Source organism: Macaca thibetana, chromosome 14, assembly GCF_024542745.1.
Source record: "Macaca thibetana thibetana isolate TM-01 chromosome 14, ASM2454274v1, whole genome shotgun sequence".
Taxonomy (NCBI): Eukaryota; Metazoa; Chordata; class Mammalia; order Primates; family Cercopithecidae; genus Macaca; species Macaca thibetana.
In genome coordinates, this window is record NC_065591.1 from 62675675 (window position 1) to 62697980 (window position 22306).

Sequence of the window (22306 nt, forward strand, 5' to 3'; positions counted from 1 at the left end):
TTCCCCTTTTAGTATGCAAAGAATAATTGCCTCTAGCTCCATCCATGTTTCTGCAAAGGACGTGATCTCATTCTTTTTGACGGCTGCATAGTATTCCATGATGCATATGTATCACATTTTCTTTATCCAGTCAACTGTTGATATGCATTTAGGTTGATTCTGTGTCTTTGCTATTGTGAATAGTGCTGCAGTGAACATACACATACATGTTATCTTTATGGTAGAACAACTTAGGTTCCTTTGGGTACATACCTGGTAAAGGATCACTCGGTCAAATGGTATTTCTGTTTTTAGGTCTTTGAGGAATTGCCCACTGCTTCCCATAATGGGTGAAATAATTTACACTCCTACAAGCAGTATATAAGTGTTTCCTTTTCTCCACAACCTCACCAGCATCTGTTATTTTTTTATACACTTTCTGATTCTTGAAGTGCATTTCAGGGCTACTCGAATTTCATTGGCCAAATCAAGTTACACGGCAAAGTTTAAAATTGGTGGAGTGAAGGAAATATCCTACCCCTGATAGGACAGGAGACTAAATATCGGTGGACAATAATACGGTCTACCACAACTACAATCATGTGTAACTAGTCATGCATTGCTTAATGATGGGGATACATTCTGAGAAATGTGTCCTTAGGTGATTTTATCAACCTGTGAACATCATAGAGTGTATTTACACAAACTAGATGGTATCGCCTACTATATACCTAAGCTATATGGTATAGCCTGTTGTTCCTAGGCTACAAACCCAATATTGTAGGCAATTGTAACACAATAAGTATTTGTGTATTTAAACAGAAAAATAGCTAATGGATACTAGGCTTAATACTTGGGTGATGAAATAATCTGTACAACAAAACCCCCACAACATGGGTTTACCTAGATAACAAACCTGTACATGTAACTTAAAAGTTTAAAAAAATACAGTATATATATGGTACTATAGTATTATGCAATCACCATCATATAGGTGACCCATCACTGACCAAAACTTCATTATGCAGTGTGTGACTGTATTCTATTTTCTTATTTTCAGAAGTCTCAGCTTCAAGAGGGAATGGTGTTATTTCTGTTTTCATGGCCCATAGTTCAAAGATGGTATTCAGCTCTTCTATCCATTCATTTAATAAATATTACTAAGTATTTTGGAAGCAAAGGACATGCATGTGAAAAGCTAGATACAGGATAATATAAATTGATAAAAAGGAACATCAGAAGACTCTTTTGATAAGTGTTCACTAAAAGAATTGGCCATGTCTATCAGGAAGGAAGTAAAAAAGGAATTGACTTAATGGAAGAAATATATCTACTTATAAATGGAGCTAACTGTAGAAATAAAATTGGGAAATAGTAGGCTATAAAAAGAGTGGCAAAGGGTGGAGGGTACTTGTCAGAAAAGACATAGGGGTAATTTTAGTACTAAAAGGAATAATGGTTTTGGGGTCACAAAGTTTGTGGTTCATTTCCTCACTCATACCTGGATAAAGAAGTCACCTGTTTGGGTGACTCAGCTGTTTGGGCCAATCTCAGCCAATATTCCTACTGTCTTTCACCTAGATTACAATATCACTTTGAGAGGTCTGTCTTCCTTAGCCATGTGATGAGTCTATGACAATGGGAAGGTCAAACCTCTACTATCAGACCAGACTATAGGTGCACTCCTGGTTTGACCTGACTCATAGATCTGTGAGGAATGAAACCTCATTTTCCTTGTCATACTAGAGAATTGTCAAAGACATTCAGCAATTTTCCTATTTAGATTTTTCCTCTCAACCCCAATCCAGCATTCTCATTACTTGACCCAGGGGCTAAAAAAAGAGAACTATCCATCTACATGTTCTTTCTCTGGAATAGACTAAGCATATAATCACGAATCTGCTTGGTCTTGACTCCATAGATGATAGGATTGATCATGGGTGGGAAAAGGAGATAGAAAATAGCAAGGAGTATGTGGACGTGAGGGGCAGCACGGCGGGCTACACGGTGCATAACTGAAGAGATGACTACCGGAGTGTAGGTGGACAGGATGGCACCTATGTGAGACACGCATGTCCCAAATGCCTTGTAGCGGGACTCCTGAGAGGCAAGCTGGAGAACTGCCTGAAGGATGAAGACATAAGACAGGATAACAAAGAGCAGGTCCAACACCACAATAAACATGGCCACAGCAATGCCATAGATATTGTTGAAGCTGGTGTCCCCACATGCCAGCCTCACCACAGCCATGTGTTCACAGTAGCAATGGGCAATCACTGGGCCTCGGCAGTAGTGGAAGTGTCTCAGCAGGAAGGGGAGTGGAGTCATTAGTGTCACAGCCCGGACCACAGCAGCCATGCCAATCTTGGTGATGAGGGACCCAGTCAGGACGGTGGTATAGTGCAGTGGCTTGCAGATGGCCACATAGCGGTCAAAGGCCATGGCCAGCAGCACTGCTGACTCCATGATGGAGAAGGAGTGAAGGAAGAACATCTGGACCAGACAGGCAAAGAAGCTGATCTCCCGATCCCTGAACCAGAATATGGCAAGCATTTTGGGCAGCGCTGTAGAAGAAAGAACCAAGTCAATGGTTGCCAACATGGCCAGAAAGAGATACATGGGCTCATGGAGGGCTGCATCAGCCCGGATAATGAAGAGAAGGGTACAGTTTCCCAGCAGGGCCAGAGTATAAGCAAAGCAGAAGGGGATGGAGATCCAGACATGCAGGTGTTCCAAACCAGGAATTCCTACCAACAAAAAGGTAGCTGGATGTGTTGAGGTGATATTAGAGGGAAGCATGGCTCCCAGAAAATCTCCTTGTCAATTTTTACAGGGCTTCTTCACCTTCTATATATACTTTCTATAATATATATGATTAGAGTTCAACCTATTATATTCCACCTGCAAAGATTACCTCTTGTTTCCACTGCTAGACTTCAAATAAAATAACCTAGCAGCCTTCATAGACATGGAGAAGCATAATCCATATTTTCTACCCTCAAAGAAATTTGAATCTCATTGAGTAGATAGAATATTAAATATCCATAGAATTGATATCCCAAGGCAACTTTCATAAAGGAATGGAGTATAAGTAGTGTTTTCTGTGTTCTTGGTGATGCCATGAATACCTTGAAAAAAGAAGTGAAAATAAGTTTAAGTCAATTCATTTCTTTAGCACATACATTGGTACCATTCTACCTTTCAGTTGAGCTAAATTCCCAAATGCAAGAGCCAATTTTCTCTCCTGAAATCTCAGTTGAGTCCATGTATAAGTCAAACCCTTCGGTTTCTAATGCCCAAATTAATCACACAATCTGCATATTTTCCCTAAAACTACTTTATTTGATATGGTTGCTACTAGCCATATGTCACTATGTAAACTTAAATTTATATTTAATAAATTAATTTCACATTTATGCAAAAACACTTTTCATGTGCTCAATAGCCACATGTGACTAGTGACTACCAAGAATATTTCCATCATTGTAGAAATTTCTGTTTAAGACCACTGCTCTACAGTATATCTTTCACATCTTCTCAATACTCATAGGTCTCCGTAAATACAGCCATGCTGCAAGCATATTGAGAAAATGAAAGGTCCTTTTTTGGTTCTCCATTGAAAATCATGTTAAACTCCCTGTGCATGTTACTCTCCCTCCATCTGTCTTCCAGTTCCTTCTTTTCGTCACAGGACAATTCTCTCTCATCTTTAGCAAGACTGACTTCTGACTTCCAAATGTCCTTCTTGTTAATAATTTTTCACCTTTTTATCTTGTTCTGGTCATTTTTCTTTTTTCAGATCCTTAAACACTGGAGTTACCCAGTTTTTATCAAGATTGTTATTATAAAATTATAAAATATATATTTATACAAAATATAAAATATAGGATCCACTTAAAGAGGTTCTTATGAGAATTAAATGAGATAACGCTCTTCAAACACTTACTAGTTACAGAACAAAGTAAATACTGAAAATAAAAACTTGGTCTCTTTTTAAAAAAAAAAACCTATTGGGAAATGTAATTGCTCAAAGATATTATAGCTAATAGTGTCAGACAGCCATATTTAGTCCTTCTTTCTACTGATTCCAATGTCCTAAGTAACTAGGCTTTTTGTTTCCATCTAGATGCCCTATATGCAACCTGCATCCAGCATAACCAGACTGAAAACTAACTTCCTTCTATAAGATTTAGAAAATGTTTAGAATCTAAAGTTACTGGCTGAAATCATGACTGCCACATATTCTAGTGGCAGACCTTGCACAAATAACTTATGGACTAGTTTGTTTCCTTCTCTGTTAATGGGAAATAGCACTGAACTACCTTTATCTGAGGGGTATAGGGAAGTTAAGTGTAATTATGTATAAAATCATTTTGTATAATTTCTTAGTGTGCAGAGCTTTGTCATTTATATTTCTCTTCTGTAGAACTGTTACTTTTTAAAAAATTATTTGTTGATTAAATCTACCATGACATTAAATCCTCCTCCTTTCAGTCAAACCTCTGCTTTTCTTTATAGCAAAGCATGTAGAAATGTCTACAATGTCTACAAATGTCTACAACTCTCTCAAGGATAATTGGTTTTGAAACGTATCAGTCTGGATTTTATTCCCATTACAAACCAAAAATTCCTTTTACTGTGACAATCAATGACCTCCATGATGATGGTGCCCTTATCACTTACCTGGCTTCATGCAACTGGACCTCTGAGCAACTTTTTTCTGAATTGACCACTCTCCTGCTTAAAACTCATTTTTCTCTTGTGTACCACCATATTTCCATTTCCCAGCTCCAGCTTCTGCCCTAACTGTAAGTATTGCATTTTGACAGTTCTCAAGCATGATATTTTCAAATTTTATATCCATGTCATTCAGAAAATATATCAATTAAATTTAATGACAACTATTTAAATATTTTCACTGAATGGGCTAAGGAAAAATTCATGAACAAAATAGATGGATCCCTTAGTAGAATAAGTTTGCTACAGGTTGGGGAAGGATAATAAAAGGACATCATGATTAAATTACATATTACACACAGTTTCATTGTTGTGATTTAAAAACCAAGGAACAGGGCAATTATGATAGGCATTTCATGATAGAGAGCAGGAGAAGTTGAAATTTGAAATAAAAAGCTCATTATAGACCTCATTGGAAAATAAATTTGAGAAAAATTGAATGAGGTGAGGAAATACTTAACTTCACTTCCTTAAATGTCAGAAACTAAAATTTCATGCCAGTGGCATATACAGAACAATTATATACAGTGAACAAGAATAGGATGAAGGAGTGGAACAGGAGAGAGAATATGGATCCAAAGTTGCCTTACTGAGATGGATAATCCAATTCCACATGAAGAACCATAGAGAAGGAACCAAAGAATTGTCCACTCTAGACACAGAAGAGGGGAACTTTTATCCACTGGCTTCCACACCCCATGGGTCAAGGATGACCCAAGGAGTGTAGATCCATACATGCACCAGAATAACTGAATGAGATCCCTGAGGTGCCCATGCAATAAAGCAGAGAAACTCTGGGGTGGGATGCCGCTGAGTAAGGTGCTATCAACCTACACCTACACTCAAATGGTTCCCACAATAATGGCTACAACAATAAGGAGGGATGACAGGACTTGAGAAGACCATAATAGATTTGGAATATAGGAGTCACCCAGGAGAAAGGAACAGTCTAAGAAAATGGAACAGCCAGAGAAAATGCCCTAAGACATAAAAACCCTGGTATTCAAATATCAGGAGGCAGCCAGCACAGGTAGGATGAAGCAAATGAGCAAGAGAATCGGGTCAGAACAGCGGGGCCAGATCACACAGGGTCCCATAGGCCTTTGTGGACTTTGCAAAAGTTCCTCATTTCTCTCAGAATCAAAGACATTGTTTTCAGCAGAGAAGAGATATATTAGACTTACACTTTTAAACTTTTCCCTGGCATCTATGATGGACAATAGCACAAAGAGGAAAGGGTAGAATTGGGGGAAAGTACCAGGAAACTATTGCAGGAATCCAGGGAAGGGAGAACATTGACTCAGAATCAAGGTAGCAGTGTATGTAGTGGGAAGTAATAGGATTGTGGATATATTTTTTAAATGTGTCAATGGTATTTTTGACAGGTTAGATATAGGAAGTGAGACAACAGGGAGTTGAAGATGACACCCTTATTTTTGGCATAAACAACTGACAGGAGCTGCTCCCAATTGAGATGGGAAAAGCATGAAAGGAGGAGCTCAAGACTTCAATTTTGAACATGGTGAGTTTGAGATATCAGAAATTCAAGTGAATATGGTAATACATATAGAAAATAGATCATATTTAAAGCCATGAAACTGTTTGAGATCACCCAGATAGTAAACGTTCAGAGAAAAGAGAACCAGAGAACCTGGAACTGAATCCCAACATTAAGAATGGATGGGAGAGGAGTTGGGGCACATTGAGACATTCGCAAGGGAAACTGATAGTGGAAACTATTAAGATAGAAACATTCCCAAGTAATGTACTATCTCAGTATATAGACTATAGTTTATTAACAAGGGGATTATTACCATGTAAAATGCTACTGATGAGTCAAAGAATTTGGAAACACAATTGGCCTTGTGTTTAGAATTGCACAAGAGGATTGGATACCTTGATAAAAGCAATTTTGCTAGAATAGAGACAGGCAAAGCCTGACTTGACTGAGTTAGAGTAGATAAGAGGGGAATTGAAGTCTATTAACATGGCTAACTTTTTTGAGGAATTTGGAAGCAAAGGATGGCAAGTAAATAGGGCACTGGCTAAAATGGAAAGCGAAGTCAACTGTGTGTGTGTGAGTGTGTGTGTGCGCGCGCATGTCTGTGTGTGTGTTTGTTTTTTAGAACAGAATTATCATGTCTTTAGCTGAAGAAAATTATCCAATAGTGAGGAAAACTTGAAACTTAGGAGAAGAAAGAGAATACTGCTCCTGAAAAGACCTTGAATAATGCATCTTTCCAGGTGGTCTACTTGTTGACCACTGAGAATGTAAACGTATCCTGAAACAAACACAAATTTACATACCTTACATTCCTTGTAAGCTCCAGACTAGAATATCCAACTCCATACTTGATATCCCCACATATTTGCCTCACAGATATGTCAAACCTGTCATGCCTGAGGCAGAAATCATGACTACTTCTCTTCTTGTGCTACCCATATCTCAGAACATAACATCCTGCCCAACCAGTTGCTCAACCTAGAATCAAGTCATCCTGGATTCTTCCCTTTTCTTCCTGCACCGTATTTAATCATCAGCAAGCACCACTGGATCATCCTACATGGTAAATCTCCACGTTGCCCATTGCATTTCCAACACCCTTCCAACACCATCATCCTTGTTCGGGCCACAGCATCTCTCAGCAACTACTGCTACAAAAGAATCCTAACAGGCATACAAAGTTCCACTTTGTTCTCCAATATTTATCCTTCAACAATTACCCACAATATCACGAAGTGAAGGGACTGGGGTTAGGAAACTCTACCTATTTCCTTCTGTAAACCCAGCCTCTAACATACATAGGTGTGGAGCATTTCACTAAATAAAATATGACTACTAGACTACTGGAAGACATATCTGTCAGACTACTACTCCCCTCATGTGATTTAAGCTGAGTTTGGGTTGTCTTCTCATTTAAAATGCACCCAGGATGGAAGTTCTAAGCATCCCAATTACAATACTCTGTTACCTGCACCAGAATAAAATTATCTTCTTAATGGAAATACTATTTTAAATATTCATAATGTTTGTGCATTTTTGTCAGGAACAAGCACTTATGACAACAGTCATTTTTATTTTCAAGTACGTATCAGTACCTAGAAACATGTCTGGCATCTAAGAAACTCTTCTAAAATACTGTGAAATAATCCCACAAACCTGCTGCACCTTTATCTTATCTCAATATGTATTTTCCACAAAAGCCACGTTTTACTTATCTGAGTCTCCATGTCCCCCTAGATTCCTCCATTCAACTCTTGAACATCACTAACCACCCTGTGAGCTATCTACTTACCTTCATACAAGAAAAAAAAGGCATCTCCTCTATCAGATTTCTTCTTGAAAAGACAGATTTACAGTTTGTAAATCTTATTTCCTTTGAAGTCCATCTAAAACCAGCTCCTCAGAATGAAGGACTCAGAGTAGGAGTGTGAATGGAGCCAGTCTTCTTCCCCTAATATCCAGAAACTAAGACCTCCTCCGTAGTGCAAGTTTTGTCCAAACTGTTCATTGTTTTCAGAACTAAGATGTCCATGCTCAAAGGACTTCTATTTCTCCTTAAAAGGGGCCTCCATATTTGGAATGGACTCAGTTAATACTGATATCTATTTGGTTGCCTATACCTTTATCTTAAAAGGATATCAGAATGATAGATCTGAAAAATTTAGAACCACACAAGGAAGGATAATCACATAATCAAGGTACTTCAAGACTCTGCTTCTGGTAGAAGAACCTCAAAGAAAACGTGTTTCTTACCTTTCCCTGCCATCTGTCTAGTTCAGGCCCCATTTTCTTCCTCTTGACTAATGCAGAAGCCATTTAATTGGAATGGGGGCATTTGCAGGGGTTAGGAAAAGCCATGACAGGAGGTGAGAAGTGACAGATCCAAACTGGAATAATCAGCTAAGACTTCTTGGAGATGGCCCACAGTGTTTCACATGGGAAGGAAGCAGGCATCCTCTGTGGTGGGAAGAGCATCTGGAGTTTGTGCACCAATCACTTGGGTGGGACTATCAAGACTTCTGTTCCCTCTGTTGAAGGACCAGAGTAGAAGCAATAACAGGGTTAGAGAGCTGATGCCTAAGATCAGGACTGGCTGTGGGAAGAAATTGAGTGCCCCCAACCTTCCTGCTCACTCCCACCTTCCTGCTCACCCCCACCTTCCTGCTCACTCCCACCTTCCTGCTCACTCCCACCTTCCTGCTCACCCCCACCTTCCTGCTCACCCCCACCTTCCTGCTCACCCCCACAATGTCACTTGTTTCCTATTTCCCTGAGTTGCAGCTCTGTCCACAGTCCTCAGTCTGACTTTCAATCCTGGGCCCTTTTCATTAGCTTCATGCAGCACCAGTGCTGCCTTCCTCTTTCAGTCTAAGGAGTCTTAGAAAGAGGAAGCTGGGAAGGGAGCAGCTGGCTTTAATCCTCACCAGCCTCTGCCCTTCTCCCAAAAGACTGAGGAAGCAGAAACTGCTGCACTTGAGCAGAGTCCTCAGAGACATCTCTGGCCTCCTCTCTCTGGGTTTACACAAGGGCACTCCCCTGACCCAAGGACTGTATCCTTGTTTCCTGTAGCCCATGCCTCCTCCCCAGCCAGTGGCACTGAGTTGTGTCTACCAGGGATCATACCCTACTTGCCAGAGGCTTTGAGCATTTCAGGTGGAGCCGGCTTGTGTCTTGGTGTTTGCTGTGCCTCTCTTTACCATCATTCTTAGTGTCTTCTAAGAAAGCCAACCTCATCAGAAAATATACACTGCAGGCAACTCCTCTCAGAATTGACTCGAAAGGGCAGGAAGTCCAGCCTGACCAGGCCAAGGTCATCCATTAGGCATTTTATTTTGCATTCATATTTCATATTGGCCTGAGATATGTGTTAATAACCAGCTCATGACCTTGATATATGACAACTCTCTGATCCCTGATCTATTTTTCTTCTCTCTAAGGTAGAGATAACTTTTACAATATTTTCTAACTCACAAGGATAGGATAGGAGGATCTAAGTAAATAAACAAGAAGCCACTATGAATGTGATTCCTTATTAACAATTAGGAAATTACCCAATCATCTATAAATGATAAAGGGTGATCTTTCTACTACAACTGACTTAATGTGTGCTATTTTTCAAGGACCTGAGAAGATGCTTTTCACTAGAGTTCTCCATGGATTTTGTCTACCCTAATTCCCCATAATTTTTAAAAGCAATCTCAGAACCCTGTAACTCAGTCATATCCACTCCCTTCCCACACAGGTACCCTAGAACTAACTTCCCCTTCTATAACAGTTGGCCCTCAAGGGTGTGGACTCAGCCCTCCTCCATGATAAGTCTGATCTTTTGGGATACTAGGACAAAGTGGAATTCCTACATAGTACATTTAAAGTTGCAGCCTAAATTAACCATGTACAGCCAGGCCAAGGGGATACAGCCTATACGAAAAGCACCTCACCAAAACCTAATACGGCAAAAGCCAGATAAAAGCCAGACAAGAGCCAGATAGAATAGACAGGGATTTTGTGAACAAAGCACCTTACTTTGCCCCCAACTGCATTCTGAGTGAGTTATCCTGTCATCATAGGAGCAGGATAAGAAGCACACGGAGTGGGGGAGTGGGCAGTGGGGCCATTGGCTCAAACTGTGCTGGAGATAACTACTGGAATATTGGAACACTTTTGACTGTGTTTAATTCATTGACATCTTCCCCACCCTGCCTTTTCTTTTGTAAAATCTAGATTCTTTTACATTTGTATGCATATTTGCTTTGGTGTTCCTCAATCCCTCCAGCTTTTTCATGTTTCCATTTGGATCATTTTTTTTTCTGCCTGAAAAACTACTTTTATTTTTGCTTTTATTACAGGCCTTATAGTGACACATTCCATCAACTTTTGCTCGTTTGTGAAATTCTGTTAGTCGTCTTTGTTTGTGAAAGATGACTCACGTCCTGGGCCTGAGTCTAAAATTCTATTTAAATTTGAATAGATTTTTAAATGGGTAATTTTTCTTTCATCCACTTTAGTATGTTAATCATATTCTGCCTTCACTTGCTTTTTTTGGAGTCAAGTATCTATTAATATCAGTCTTATTGTTGATCCTGTGAATATAATGTACCCTACCCCACCTTGGTCGTGCTCTTTTTTTTTTTTCAATTAGCTGTGATGTGATCACACAGAACATTGTAGGCCATTGTATCCGTCCGTTCTCACACTGCTATGAAGAACTACCTGAGACTGGGTAATTTTATGGAGAAAAGAGGTTTGATTGACTCACAGTTCTGCAGGCTGTACAGAAGCATGGCTGGGAGGCCTCAGGAAACTTACAATCATGGCGGAAGATGAAGGGGAAGCAAGCAGGTCTTACCAGAGTGGAGCAGGAAAAAGAGAAGGGGGGTGGTGCCACACACTTTTAAACAGAACATCAAGGGGGAAATCTGCCCCCATGATCCAATCACCTCTCACCAGGTCCCCTCCTCTGACATGTGGGGATTATAATTCAAGATGAGATTTGGGTAGGGACACAGAGCCAAACCATATCAACCATGTAAGGATTTTACTTTGCAAAGATTCATAATTTCTCTCAGAATAAAAACCAAAGTTGAGCGGTGAATTGACATTATTTGACATATGTTTTTAAAATATTGCTTCTGACTTAATGGGAACAGCACAAGATGATGAGAATGAAAGCAGAGAAAGGATTACGGATGCTGTTATAGGCATCCAGAGAGAAGATGGTGTTTCCAAATCAATGTGTTAATCATATATATGGAAAGAAATCAGATATATCAGATTTTATATCTATTTTTTAAGTGCCAGTGGGAATTCCTGAAAAATTAGCTCTAGGCTGTGAGAGAAAAAGAAATCAAAGATAACACCAAGACTTCTGACTTGAAGAACACATAGGTGGGAAGGTGTTGTGAGGGTTGCTAGGCAGAACAGGATCCTATACTCAAGCATTGATCCTACTTTAAGGATGACATGCAGCTCTGTGTCCTAGCTTGGAATGTTGGGATGACCTAGTTATTGAGTGATTAGAAGTACTGCATCTAGGCCCAGATGACTGCATCAAGTTTCCTTTATCCTAATCTTGCATTCTATGTATGAGTATAAAATTATATGTGCCTGTAGGCTACTCATATTTCTTATTCATGTTTTGATTGTGTGCTAAACTCAAATGAGCTCATACAGAAGGTAATTTTCCTTTTACTATTTGTGAACTAATCCTGGCTGTGCTAATGTTATATTGATATATTACCTGTCTATGGGATCCTTATACTACTGGACTTGTTCTGGGAACAAAATTATTTCTCCACTAGGGACAGATATGACCTGAAGGATGATGTTATTCCTTGTATAAGTCAATGGGAGAATAAGATTTCTCTTGTTGGAAATAGCTTTTTTAATTCATGCTCTTTTCTGTATTTGTTTATATGTGGTTACAACTTAGTGTTTATTTTTTAACTGCCCATCTGCCCCAACTATTCTCAGACGAAATAATCAAGAGGTGCTGACTACATGGGGCATTTGTCTTTGTGTCCAAGGGATTTATGGGAGCAGTAATGGAATATAACGAGAAGCAAGAGTGCAGGTTCTTGCAATACCCTTGTCTCCTGCACAGCTTCCAACCTTCTACACCACACCTGAAAAATGCTTGGAGATTCTGTTTCAAAGATAACTAATATAGAGAGAGATAGAGATGCTTCCTAAATAGTAGTCTCTGAGGAAACAATGAAAGGGGTCACAAAAAAGAAGTACAAGAATGCATTTGTGGAAGATGATATATGAAAATACACTTGTTGAGAGATCCGCTGTTAGTCTGATGGGCTTCCCTTTGTGGGCAACCCTACATTTCTCTCTGGCTGCCCTTAACATTTTTTCCTTCATTTCAACTTTGGTGAATCTGACAATTGTGTGTCTTGGAGTTGCTCTTCTCCAGGAGTATCTTTGTGGCGTTCTCTGTATTTCCTGAATTAGAATGTTGGCCTGCCTTACTAGGTTGGGGAAGTTCTCCTGGATGATATCCTGAAGAGTGTTTTCCAACTTGGTTCCATTTTCCCCCTCACTTTCAGGCACCCCAATCTGACATAGATTTGGTCTTTTCACATAATCCCATACTTCTTGAAGGCTTTGTTCATTTCTTTTTCCTCTTTTTTCTTTAGACTTCTCTTCTCACTTCATTTCATTCATTTGATCCTCAAATGCTGATACTCTTTCTTCCAGTTGATCGAGTCGGTTACTGAAGCTTGTGCATTTGTCATGTATTTCTCGTGTCATGGTTTTTATCTCTGTCAGTTCATTTATGGCCTTCTCTGCATTGATTATTCTAGTTATCCATTCTTCCATTCTTTTTTCAAGATTTTTAGTTTCTTTGCACTGGGTAAGTAATTCCTCCTTTAGCTCTGAGAAGTTTGATGGACTGAAGCCGTCTTCTCTCAACTCATCAAAGTCATTCTCTGTCCAACTTTGATCCATTGCTGATGATGAGCTGCGTTCCTTTGGAGGGGGAGATGCGCTCTTAATTTTTGAATTTCCAGCTTTTCTCTCCTGCTTTTTCCCCATCTTTGTGATTTCATCTGCCTTTGGTCTTTGATGATGGTGATGTACTGATGGGGTTTTGGTGTGGGTGTCCTTTCTGTTTGTTAGTTTTCCTTCTAACAGTCAGGACCTTCAGCTGCAGGTCTGTTGGAGATTACTTGAGGTCCACTCCAGACCCTGTTTGCCTGGGTATCAGCAGTGGAGACTGCAGAAGATAGAATATTGCTGAACAACGAGTGTTCCTGTCTGATTCTTGCTCTGGCAGCTTCGTCTCAGGGGTGTACCCTGCCGTGTGAGTTGTGGGATGTCGGTCTGCACCTAGTGGGGGATGTCTCCCAGTTAGGCTACTCAGGGGTCAGGGACCCACTTGAGCAGGCAGTCTGTCCATTCTCAGATCTCAACCTCTATGTTGGGAGATCCACTGCTCTCTTGGAAGCTGTCAGACAGGGTCATTTGCATCTGAAGAGGTTTCTGCTGCTTTTTGTTTAGCTATGCCCTGTCCCCAGAGGTGGAGTCTACAGAAACAGGCAGGCCTCCTTGAGCTGCTGTGGGCTCCACCCAGTTTGAGCTTACTGGCAGCTTTGTTTACCTACTTAAGCCTTAGAAATGGCAGGCGACCCTCCCCCAGCCTCGCTGCTGCCTTGCAGTTAGATCACCAACTGCTGTGCTAGCAATAAGGGAGGCTCCATGGGCGTGGGACCCTCCCAGCCAGGTATGAGATATAATCTCCTGGTGTGCTGTTTGCTAAGACTGTTGGTAAAGCGCAGTATTAGGGTGGGAGTTACCCAATTTTCCAGGTGTTGTGTGTCTCAGTTCCCCTGGCTAGGAAGAGGGATTCCCTTCCCCCTTGTACTTCCCAGTTGAGGAAATGCCTCACCCTGCTTCAGCTCTCACTGGTCGGGCTGCACCAGCTGACCAGTGCTGATTGTCTGGCACTCCCCAGTGAAATGAACCCAATACCAGAGTTGAAAATGCAGAAATCACCCGTCTTCTGTGTCGCTCGTGCTGGGAGCTAGAGACTGGAGCTGTTCCTCCTCGGCAGAAACTCTACAAGCCAGAAGAGAATGGGGGCCAATATTCAACATTCTTAAAGAATTTTCAACCCAGAATTTCATACCCAGCCAAACTAAGTTTCATAAGTGAAGGAGAAATAAAATCCTTTACAGATAAGCAAATGCTTAGAGATTTTGTCACCACCAGGCCTGCCCTACAAGAGACCCTGAAGGAAGCACTAAACATGGAAATGAACAACCGGTACCAGCCATTGCAAAAACATGCCAAAATGTAAAGACTATCAATGCTAGGAAGAAACTACATCAACTAACAAGCAAAATAACCAGCTAATATCACAATGACAGGATCAAGTTCACACATAACAATATTAACCTTAAATGTAAATGGTCTAAATGGTCTAATTAAAAGATACAGACTGGCAAATTGGATAAAGAGTCAAGACCCATCAGTTTGCTGTATTCAGGAGACCCATCTCACATGTAGAGACACACATAGGCTCAAAATAAAGGGATGGAGGAAGATCTACCAAGCAAATGCAGAACAAAAAAAAAAAGCAGGGGTTGCAAGCCTAGTCTCTGATAAAACAGACTTTAAACCATCAAAGATCAAAAGAGACAAAGAAGGCCATTACATAATGGTAAAGGGATCAATTCAACAGGAAGAGCTAACTATCCTAAATATATATGCACCCAATACAGGAGCACCCAGATTCATAAAGCAAGTCCTTAGAGACTTACAAAGAGACTTAGACTCCCATACAATAATAATGGGAGACTTCAACACCCCACTGTCAACATTAGACAGATCAACGAGACAGAAAGTTAACAAGGATATCCAGGAATTGAACTCATCTCTGCAGCAAGCAGACCTAATAGACATCTACAGAACTCTCCACTCCAAATCAATAGAACACACGTTCTTCTCAGGACCACATCGCACTTATTCCAAAATTGACCACATAGTTGGAAGTAAAGCACTCCTCAGCAAATGTACAAGAACAGAAATTATAACAAACTGTCTCTCAGACCACAGTGCAATCAAACTAGAACTCAGGACTAAGAAACTCAATCAAAACCACTCAACTACATGGAAACTGAACAACCTGCTCCTGAATGACTACTGGGTACATAACGAAATGAAGACAGAAATAAAGATGTTCTTTGAAACCAATGAGAACAAAGATACAACATACCAGAATCTCTGGGACACATTTAAAGCAGTGTGTAGAGGGAAATTTATAGCACTAAATGCCCATAAGAGAAAGCAGGAAATATATAAAATTGATACTCTAACATCACAATTAAAAGACTTAGAGAAGCATTGAATCTATAAATAACCTTGGGCAGTATGGCCATTTTCACGATATTGATTCTTCCTATCCATGAGCATGGTATGTTCTTCCATTTGTTTGTGTCCTCTTTTATTTCACTGAGCAATCCCCATCAAGCTACCAACGAGTTTCTTCACAGAATTGGAAAAAACTGCTTTAAAGTTCATATGGAACCAAAAAAGAGCCCGCATCTCCAAGACAATCCTAAGTCAAAAGAACAAAGCTGGAGGCATCACGCTACCTGGCTTCAAACTATACTACAAGGCTACAGTAACCAAAACAGAATGATACTGGTAACAAAACAGAGATATAGACCAATGGAACAGAACACAGGCCTCAGAAATAATACCACACATCTACAGCCATCTGATCTTTGACAAACCTGAGAGAAACAAGAAATGGGGAAAGGATTCCCTATTTAATAAATGGTGCTGGGAAAATTGGCTAGCCATAAGTAGAAAGCTGAAACTGGATCCTTTCCTTACTCCTTATATGAAAATTAATTCAAGATGGATTAGAGACTTAAATGTTAGACCTAATACCATAAAAACCCTAGAAGAAAACCTAGGTAGTACCATTCAGGACATAGGCGTGGGCAAAGACTTCATGTCTAAAACACCAAAAGCAATGGCAGCAAAAGCCAAAATTGACAAATGGGATCTAATTAAACTAAAGAACTTCTGCACAGCAAAAGAAACTACCATCAGAGTGAACAGGCAACCTACAGAATGGGAGAAAATTTTTGCAATCTACTCATCTGACAAAGGGCTAATATCCAGAACCTACAAAGAACTCAAACAAATTTACAAGAAAAAAACAAACAACCCCATCAAAAAGTGGGCAAAGGATATGAACAGACATTTCTCAAAAGAAGACATTCATACAGCCAACAGACACATGAAAAAATGCTCATCATCACTGGCCATCAGAGAAATGCAAATCAAAACCACAATGAGATACCATCTCACACCAGTTAGAATGGCAATCATTAAAAAGTCAAGAAACAACAGGTGCTGGAGAGGATGTGGCACTGTTGGTGGGATTGAAAACTAGTTCAACCATTATGGAAAAAAGTATGGCGATTCCTCAAGGATCTAGAACTAGATGTACCATATGACCCAGCCATCATATTACTGGGTATATACCCAAAGGATTATAAATCATGCTGCTATAAAGACACATGCACACGTATGTTTATTGCGGCACTATTCACAAGAGCAAAGACTTGGAATCAACCCAAATGTCCATCAGTGACAGACTGGATTAAGAAAATGTGGCACATATACACCATGGAATACTATGCAGCCATAAAAAAGGATGAGTTTGTGTCCTTTGTAGGGACATGGATGCAGCTGGAAACCATCATTCTTAGCAAACTATCACAAGAACAGAAAACCAAACACCGCATGTTCTCACTCATAGGTGGGAACTGAACAATGAGATCACTTGGACTGCGGAAGGGGAACATCACACACCGGGGCCTATCATGGGGAGGAGGGAGGGGGGAGGGGGGAGGGGGGAGGGATTCCATTGGGAGTTATACCTGATGTAAATGACGAGTTGATGGGTGCTGATGAGTTGATGGGTGCAGCACAGCAACATGGCACAAGTATACACATGTAACAAACCTGCACGTTATGCACATGTACCCTAGAACTTAAAGTATAATAATAATAAAAAAAATAGCGATTAAAAAAAAAAGATTTAGAGAAGCAAGAGCAAACACATTCAAAAGCTAGTAGAAGGCAAGAAATAACTAAGATCAGAGCAGAACTGAAGGAGATAGAGACACAAAAAAATCCCTCCAAAAAATCAATGAATCCAGGAGCTGGTTTTTTGAAAAGATAAACAAAATTGATAGACTCCTAGCAAGACTAATAAAGAAGAAAAGAGAGAAGAATGAAATAGATGCAATAAAAAATGATAAAGGGGATATCACCACCGACCCCACAGAAATACAAACTACCATCAGAGAATACTATAAACACCTCTACACAAATAAACTAGAAAATCTAGAAGAAATGGATAATTTCCTGGATACTTACACTCTCCCAAGACTAAACCAGGACAAAGTTGAATCCCTGAATAGACCAATAGCAGGCTCTGAAATTGAGGCAATAATTAATAGCCTACCAACCAAAAAAAGTCCAGGACCAGACAAATTCACAGCTGAATTCTACCAGAGGTACAAGAAGGAGCTACTACCATTCCTTCTGAAACTATTCCAATCAATAGAAAAAGAGGAAATCCTCCCTAACTCATTTTATGAGGCCAACATCATCCTGATACCAAAGCCTGGCAGAAACACAACAAAAAAGAGAATTTTAGACCAATATCCCTGATGAACATCGATGCAGAAATCCTCAATAAAATACTGGCAAACTGAATCCAGCAACACATCAAAAAGCTTATCCACCATGATCAAGTGGGCTTCATCCTTGGGATGCAAGGCTGGTTCAACATATGCAAATCAATAAACGTAATCCAGCATATAAACAGAACCAAAGACAAAAACCACATGATTATCTCAATAGATGCAGAAAAGGCCTTTGACAAAATTCAACAGCCCTTCATGCTAAAAACGCTCAATAAATTCAGTATTGATGGAACGTATCTCAAAATAATAAGAGCTATTTATGACAAACCCACAACCAATATCATACTGAATGGGCAAAAACTGGAAGAATTCCCTTTGAAAATTGGCATAAGACAGGGATGCCCTCTCTCACCACTCCTATTCAACCTAGTGTTGGAAGTTCTGGCTAGGGCAATCAGGCAAGAGAAAGAAATCAAGGGTATTCAGTTAGGAAAAGAAGAAGTCAAATTGTCCCTGTTTGCAGATGACATGATTGTATATTTAGAAAACCCCACTGTCTCAGCCCAAAATCTCCTTAAGCTGATAAGCAACTTCAGCAAAGTCTCAGGATACAAAATCAATGTGCAAAAATCACAAGCATTCTTATACACCAGTAACAGACAAACAGAGAGCCAAATCAGGAATGAACTCCCATTCACAAATGCTTCAAAGAGAATAAAATACCTAGGAATTCAACTTACTAGGGATGTGAAGGACCTCTTCAAGGAGAACTACAAACCACTGCTCAGTGAAATAAAAGAGGACACAAACAAATGGAAGAACATACCATGCTCATGGATAGGAAGAATCAATATTGTGAAAATGGCCATACTGCCCAAGGTAATTTATAGATTCAGTGCCATCCCCCATCAAGCTACCAATGACTTTCTTCACAGAATTGGAAAAAACTACTTTAAAGTTCATATGGAACCAAAAAAGAACCCGCATTGCCAAGACAATCCTAAGTCAAAAGAACAAAGCTGGAGGCATCATGCTACCTGACTTTAAACTATACTACAAGGCTACAGTAACCAAAACAGAATGGTACTGGTAACAAAACAGAGATATAGACTAATGGAACAGAACACAGGCCTCAGAAATAACACCATACATCTACAACCATCTGATCTTTGACAAACATGAGAAAAACAAGAAATGGGGAAAGGATTCCCTATTTAATAAATGGTGCTGGGAAAACTGGCTAACCATAAGTAGAAAGCTGAAACTGGATCCTTTCCTTACTCCTTATGCAAAAATTAATTCAAGATGGATTAGAGACTTAAATGTTAGACCTAATACCATAAAAACCCTAGAAGAAAACCTAGGGAATACCATTCAGGACATAGGCATGGGCAAGGACTTCATGTCTAAAACACCAAAATCAATGGCAGCAAAAGCCAAAATTGACAAATGGGATCTAATTAAACTAAAGAACTTCTGCACAGCAAAAGAAACTACCATCAGAGTGAACAGGCAACCTACAGAATGGGAGAAAATTTTTGCAATCTACTCACCTGACAAAGGGTTAATATCCAGAACCTACAAAGAACTCAAACAAATTTACAAGAAAAAAACAAACAACCCCATCAAAAAGTGGGCAAAGGATATGAACAGACAGTTCTCAAAAGAAGACATGCATACAGCCAACAGACACATGAAAAAATGCTCATCATCACTGGCCATCAGAGAAATGCAAATCAAAACCACAATGAGATACCATCTCACACCAGTTAGAATGGCAATCATTAAAAAGTCAGGAAACAACAGGTGCTGGGAGGATGTGGAGAAATAGGAACACTTTTACACTGTTGGTGGGACTGTCAACTAGTTTAACCATTATGGAAAACAGTATGGCGATTCCTCAAGGATCTCGAACTAGAAATACCATATGACCCAGCCATCCCATTACTGGGTATATACCCAAAGGATTATAAGTCATGCTGCTATAAAGACACATGCACACATATTTTTATTGCGGCACTATTCACAATAGCAAAGACTTGGAATCCACCCAAATATCCATCAGTGACAGACTGGATTAAGAAAATGTGGCACATATACACCATGGAATACTATGCAGCCATAAAAAAGGATGAGTTTGTGTCCTTTGTAGGGACATGGATGCAGGTGGAAACCATCATTCTCAGCAAACTATCACAAGAACAGAAAACCAAACACCGCATATTCTCACTCACAGGTGGGAATTGAACAATGAGATCACTTGGACTGCGGAAGGGGAACATCACACACCGGGGCCTATCATGGGGAGGGGGAGGGGGGAGGGACGGCATTGGGTTTTATACCTGATGTAAATGACAAGTTGATGGGTGGTGATGAGTTGATGGATGCAGCACACCAACATGGCACAAGTATACATATGTAACAAACCTGCACGTTGTGCACATGTACCCTACAACTTAAAGTATAATAATAATAATAATAAAAGAAAATATACTTGTTTTCTAGACTATAATAACAAAATACCACAGACTGGATGGTTTCAATACAGAAACCTACTTTCTGGATTCTGGAAGCTAGATGTTCAAGTTAAGGTGTGGCATGGTTGATTCCTTTTGAGGCCTCTCTCCTTGGCTTGGACATTATCATCCTCTCCTTGTGACTTTTCTTATATGGATACCTGTTGTATTAGATTGAGTCCCATCCTAATAACTTCATTTTAACTTAATTAACCTCTTTGAAGACCTTATCTCCAAACACAGTCATATTACTCTGAGATATTAGGGTTTAGGGTTTCAACATATGAGTTTACAAAAGGGGGACACAATTCAGCTCATAACACCCTACCTTCTGGCTCTCTAAAGTCTAGTCCTTCCCACAGGCAAAATACAAGCATCCCCAAAGTGTTAACCCCATTCCAGGGGTGAACTGTAAATCCAAAATCTCATCTAAATGTAATATCTAAATCACTTATATGTGACACTCAGGTATGAATCCATCCTGAGGCAAAATTTCCCTCCAGCTATAAACCTGTGAAACAAGACAAGCTACCCGTGACCAGAATATAATGGTAGAACAGGCTAAGGGTAGGCATTTCCATTCCAAAAGGGAGAAATCAGAATAAAAGTGTCATGAGTCACAAATAAGTCTAAAACCTAGCAGGGCAAATTACACTTGATTTAAGGCTCAGAATAATCCTTTTTGACTCAATGGACAGCAGCCCCAACCCCTCAGTCCTGGGTTAGAGGTACCCTGGCCTTCTGAAACCAATGGGCTGGGTCTGCCCTCTGGGACCAAGGAAGAGGCAGCCTAACCTCCTGGGTCTGTGTCTTTTGTGCTTGTGGTGGCAGTGGTAGTCCTGCCAACCTCTGAACCACCTCAGGGTATGTTTTCCCTTTTCTTGAAGGATAATGCATGTTTGCAGCTAAATAGCTCTATTGACCCATCCTCTAGAATCCCAGAAGTCCAGCTACCTTCTTTCATGTCATCCTAACTCTGTTCATTTCTGCTGCTAATAAAATTCTCAAAAAACATGTTGGTCTCTGATGCAATTCATGGTGTCCAAATTAGCAGATAAAAGGGATTCCCATGAGTCTTTCCTGCATAGCCCCATCTCTATTCCTGGCTTCTGCTGAGATGGCTGACTGTATCCATAAACACATGCCTAATCATTTTTTTAAAAATTGGCACATATTAATTGTACATATTTAGAGGGTACACGCAATATTTCCATACATGTATACAACTGGTAATGATCAAATCAGGGTAATCAATTGGATATCATCTATCACCTCAAATATTTATCATTTCATTGTGTTGAACATTCAAAATCCACTCCTCTGGCTGTTTTGAAATCTATACTAAATTATTAACTATAGCCATTCCAGTGTGCTATAGAATACTAGAACTTATTCCTTCTACCTAAGTGCAATTTTCTACCCATTAACCAACTCCTCCCTATACCCTCTTCCCTCCTACTCTTCCCAGCCTCTGGTAACCACTCTTCTAGTCTCTACTTCTGTAACATCAACTTCTTTACCTCCCTAATATGAGTGGGACCATCCAGTATTTGTCATTCTGTGCTGGTTTATTTCATTTAATGTACCTAATCTTTTTAGAAAATGGTTGTCCAGCCACACCCTTGATATTCTTTCCAAATTACACTTACTTATTGTAATATGGATATGCTGAGAATTTTTCAAATCTTTAATTCCCAATTCCTTTTTGCTTAAATTCTTCTCCAACTTATCTCTCTCCTCTCTCATCTTATAAGCAACAAGAACAAACTGGGTCACAATTTCAGCACTTTGCTTAGAAATCTGCTCAGCTAAATATCCAAGTTCATTACTTACAAGTTCTACTTTCCACAAAGCACTAGAACACAATGTGTCCAAGTTCTTTTTCATTTGAT

The 22306-nt window shown here is 39.8% G+C and overlaps 3 protein-coding genes across 3 annotated transcripts in view; 2 read left to right on the top strand and 1 right to left on the bottom strand.

Annotated features, from left to right (window-relative positions):
- RHOG (ras homolog family member G) overlaps positions 1–22306 on the top strand; it is a 1041648-nt gene that overhangs the window by 530590 nt on the left and 488752 nt on the right. The gene's annotated exons all lie outside the window — the stretch shown is intronic.
- TRIM21 (tripartite motif containing 21) overlaps positions 1–22306 on the top strand; it is a 116079-nt gene that overhangs the window by 37560 nt on the left and 56213 nt on the right. The window lies entirely within an intron of this gene.
- LOC126935158 (olfactory receptor 52K1-like) lies at positions 1834–8486 on the bottom strand. The gene is made up of 2 exons (XM_050756357.1): positions 8474–8486; positions 1834–2726 (listed from the first exon to the last, which is right to left on the bottom strand). The coding sequence occupies exons 1-2, from the start codon at positions 8484–8486 to the stop codon at positions 1834–1836; spliced, it is 906 nt and encodes a 301-aa protein (XP_050612314.1).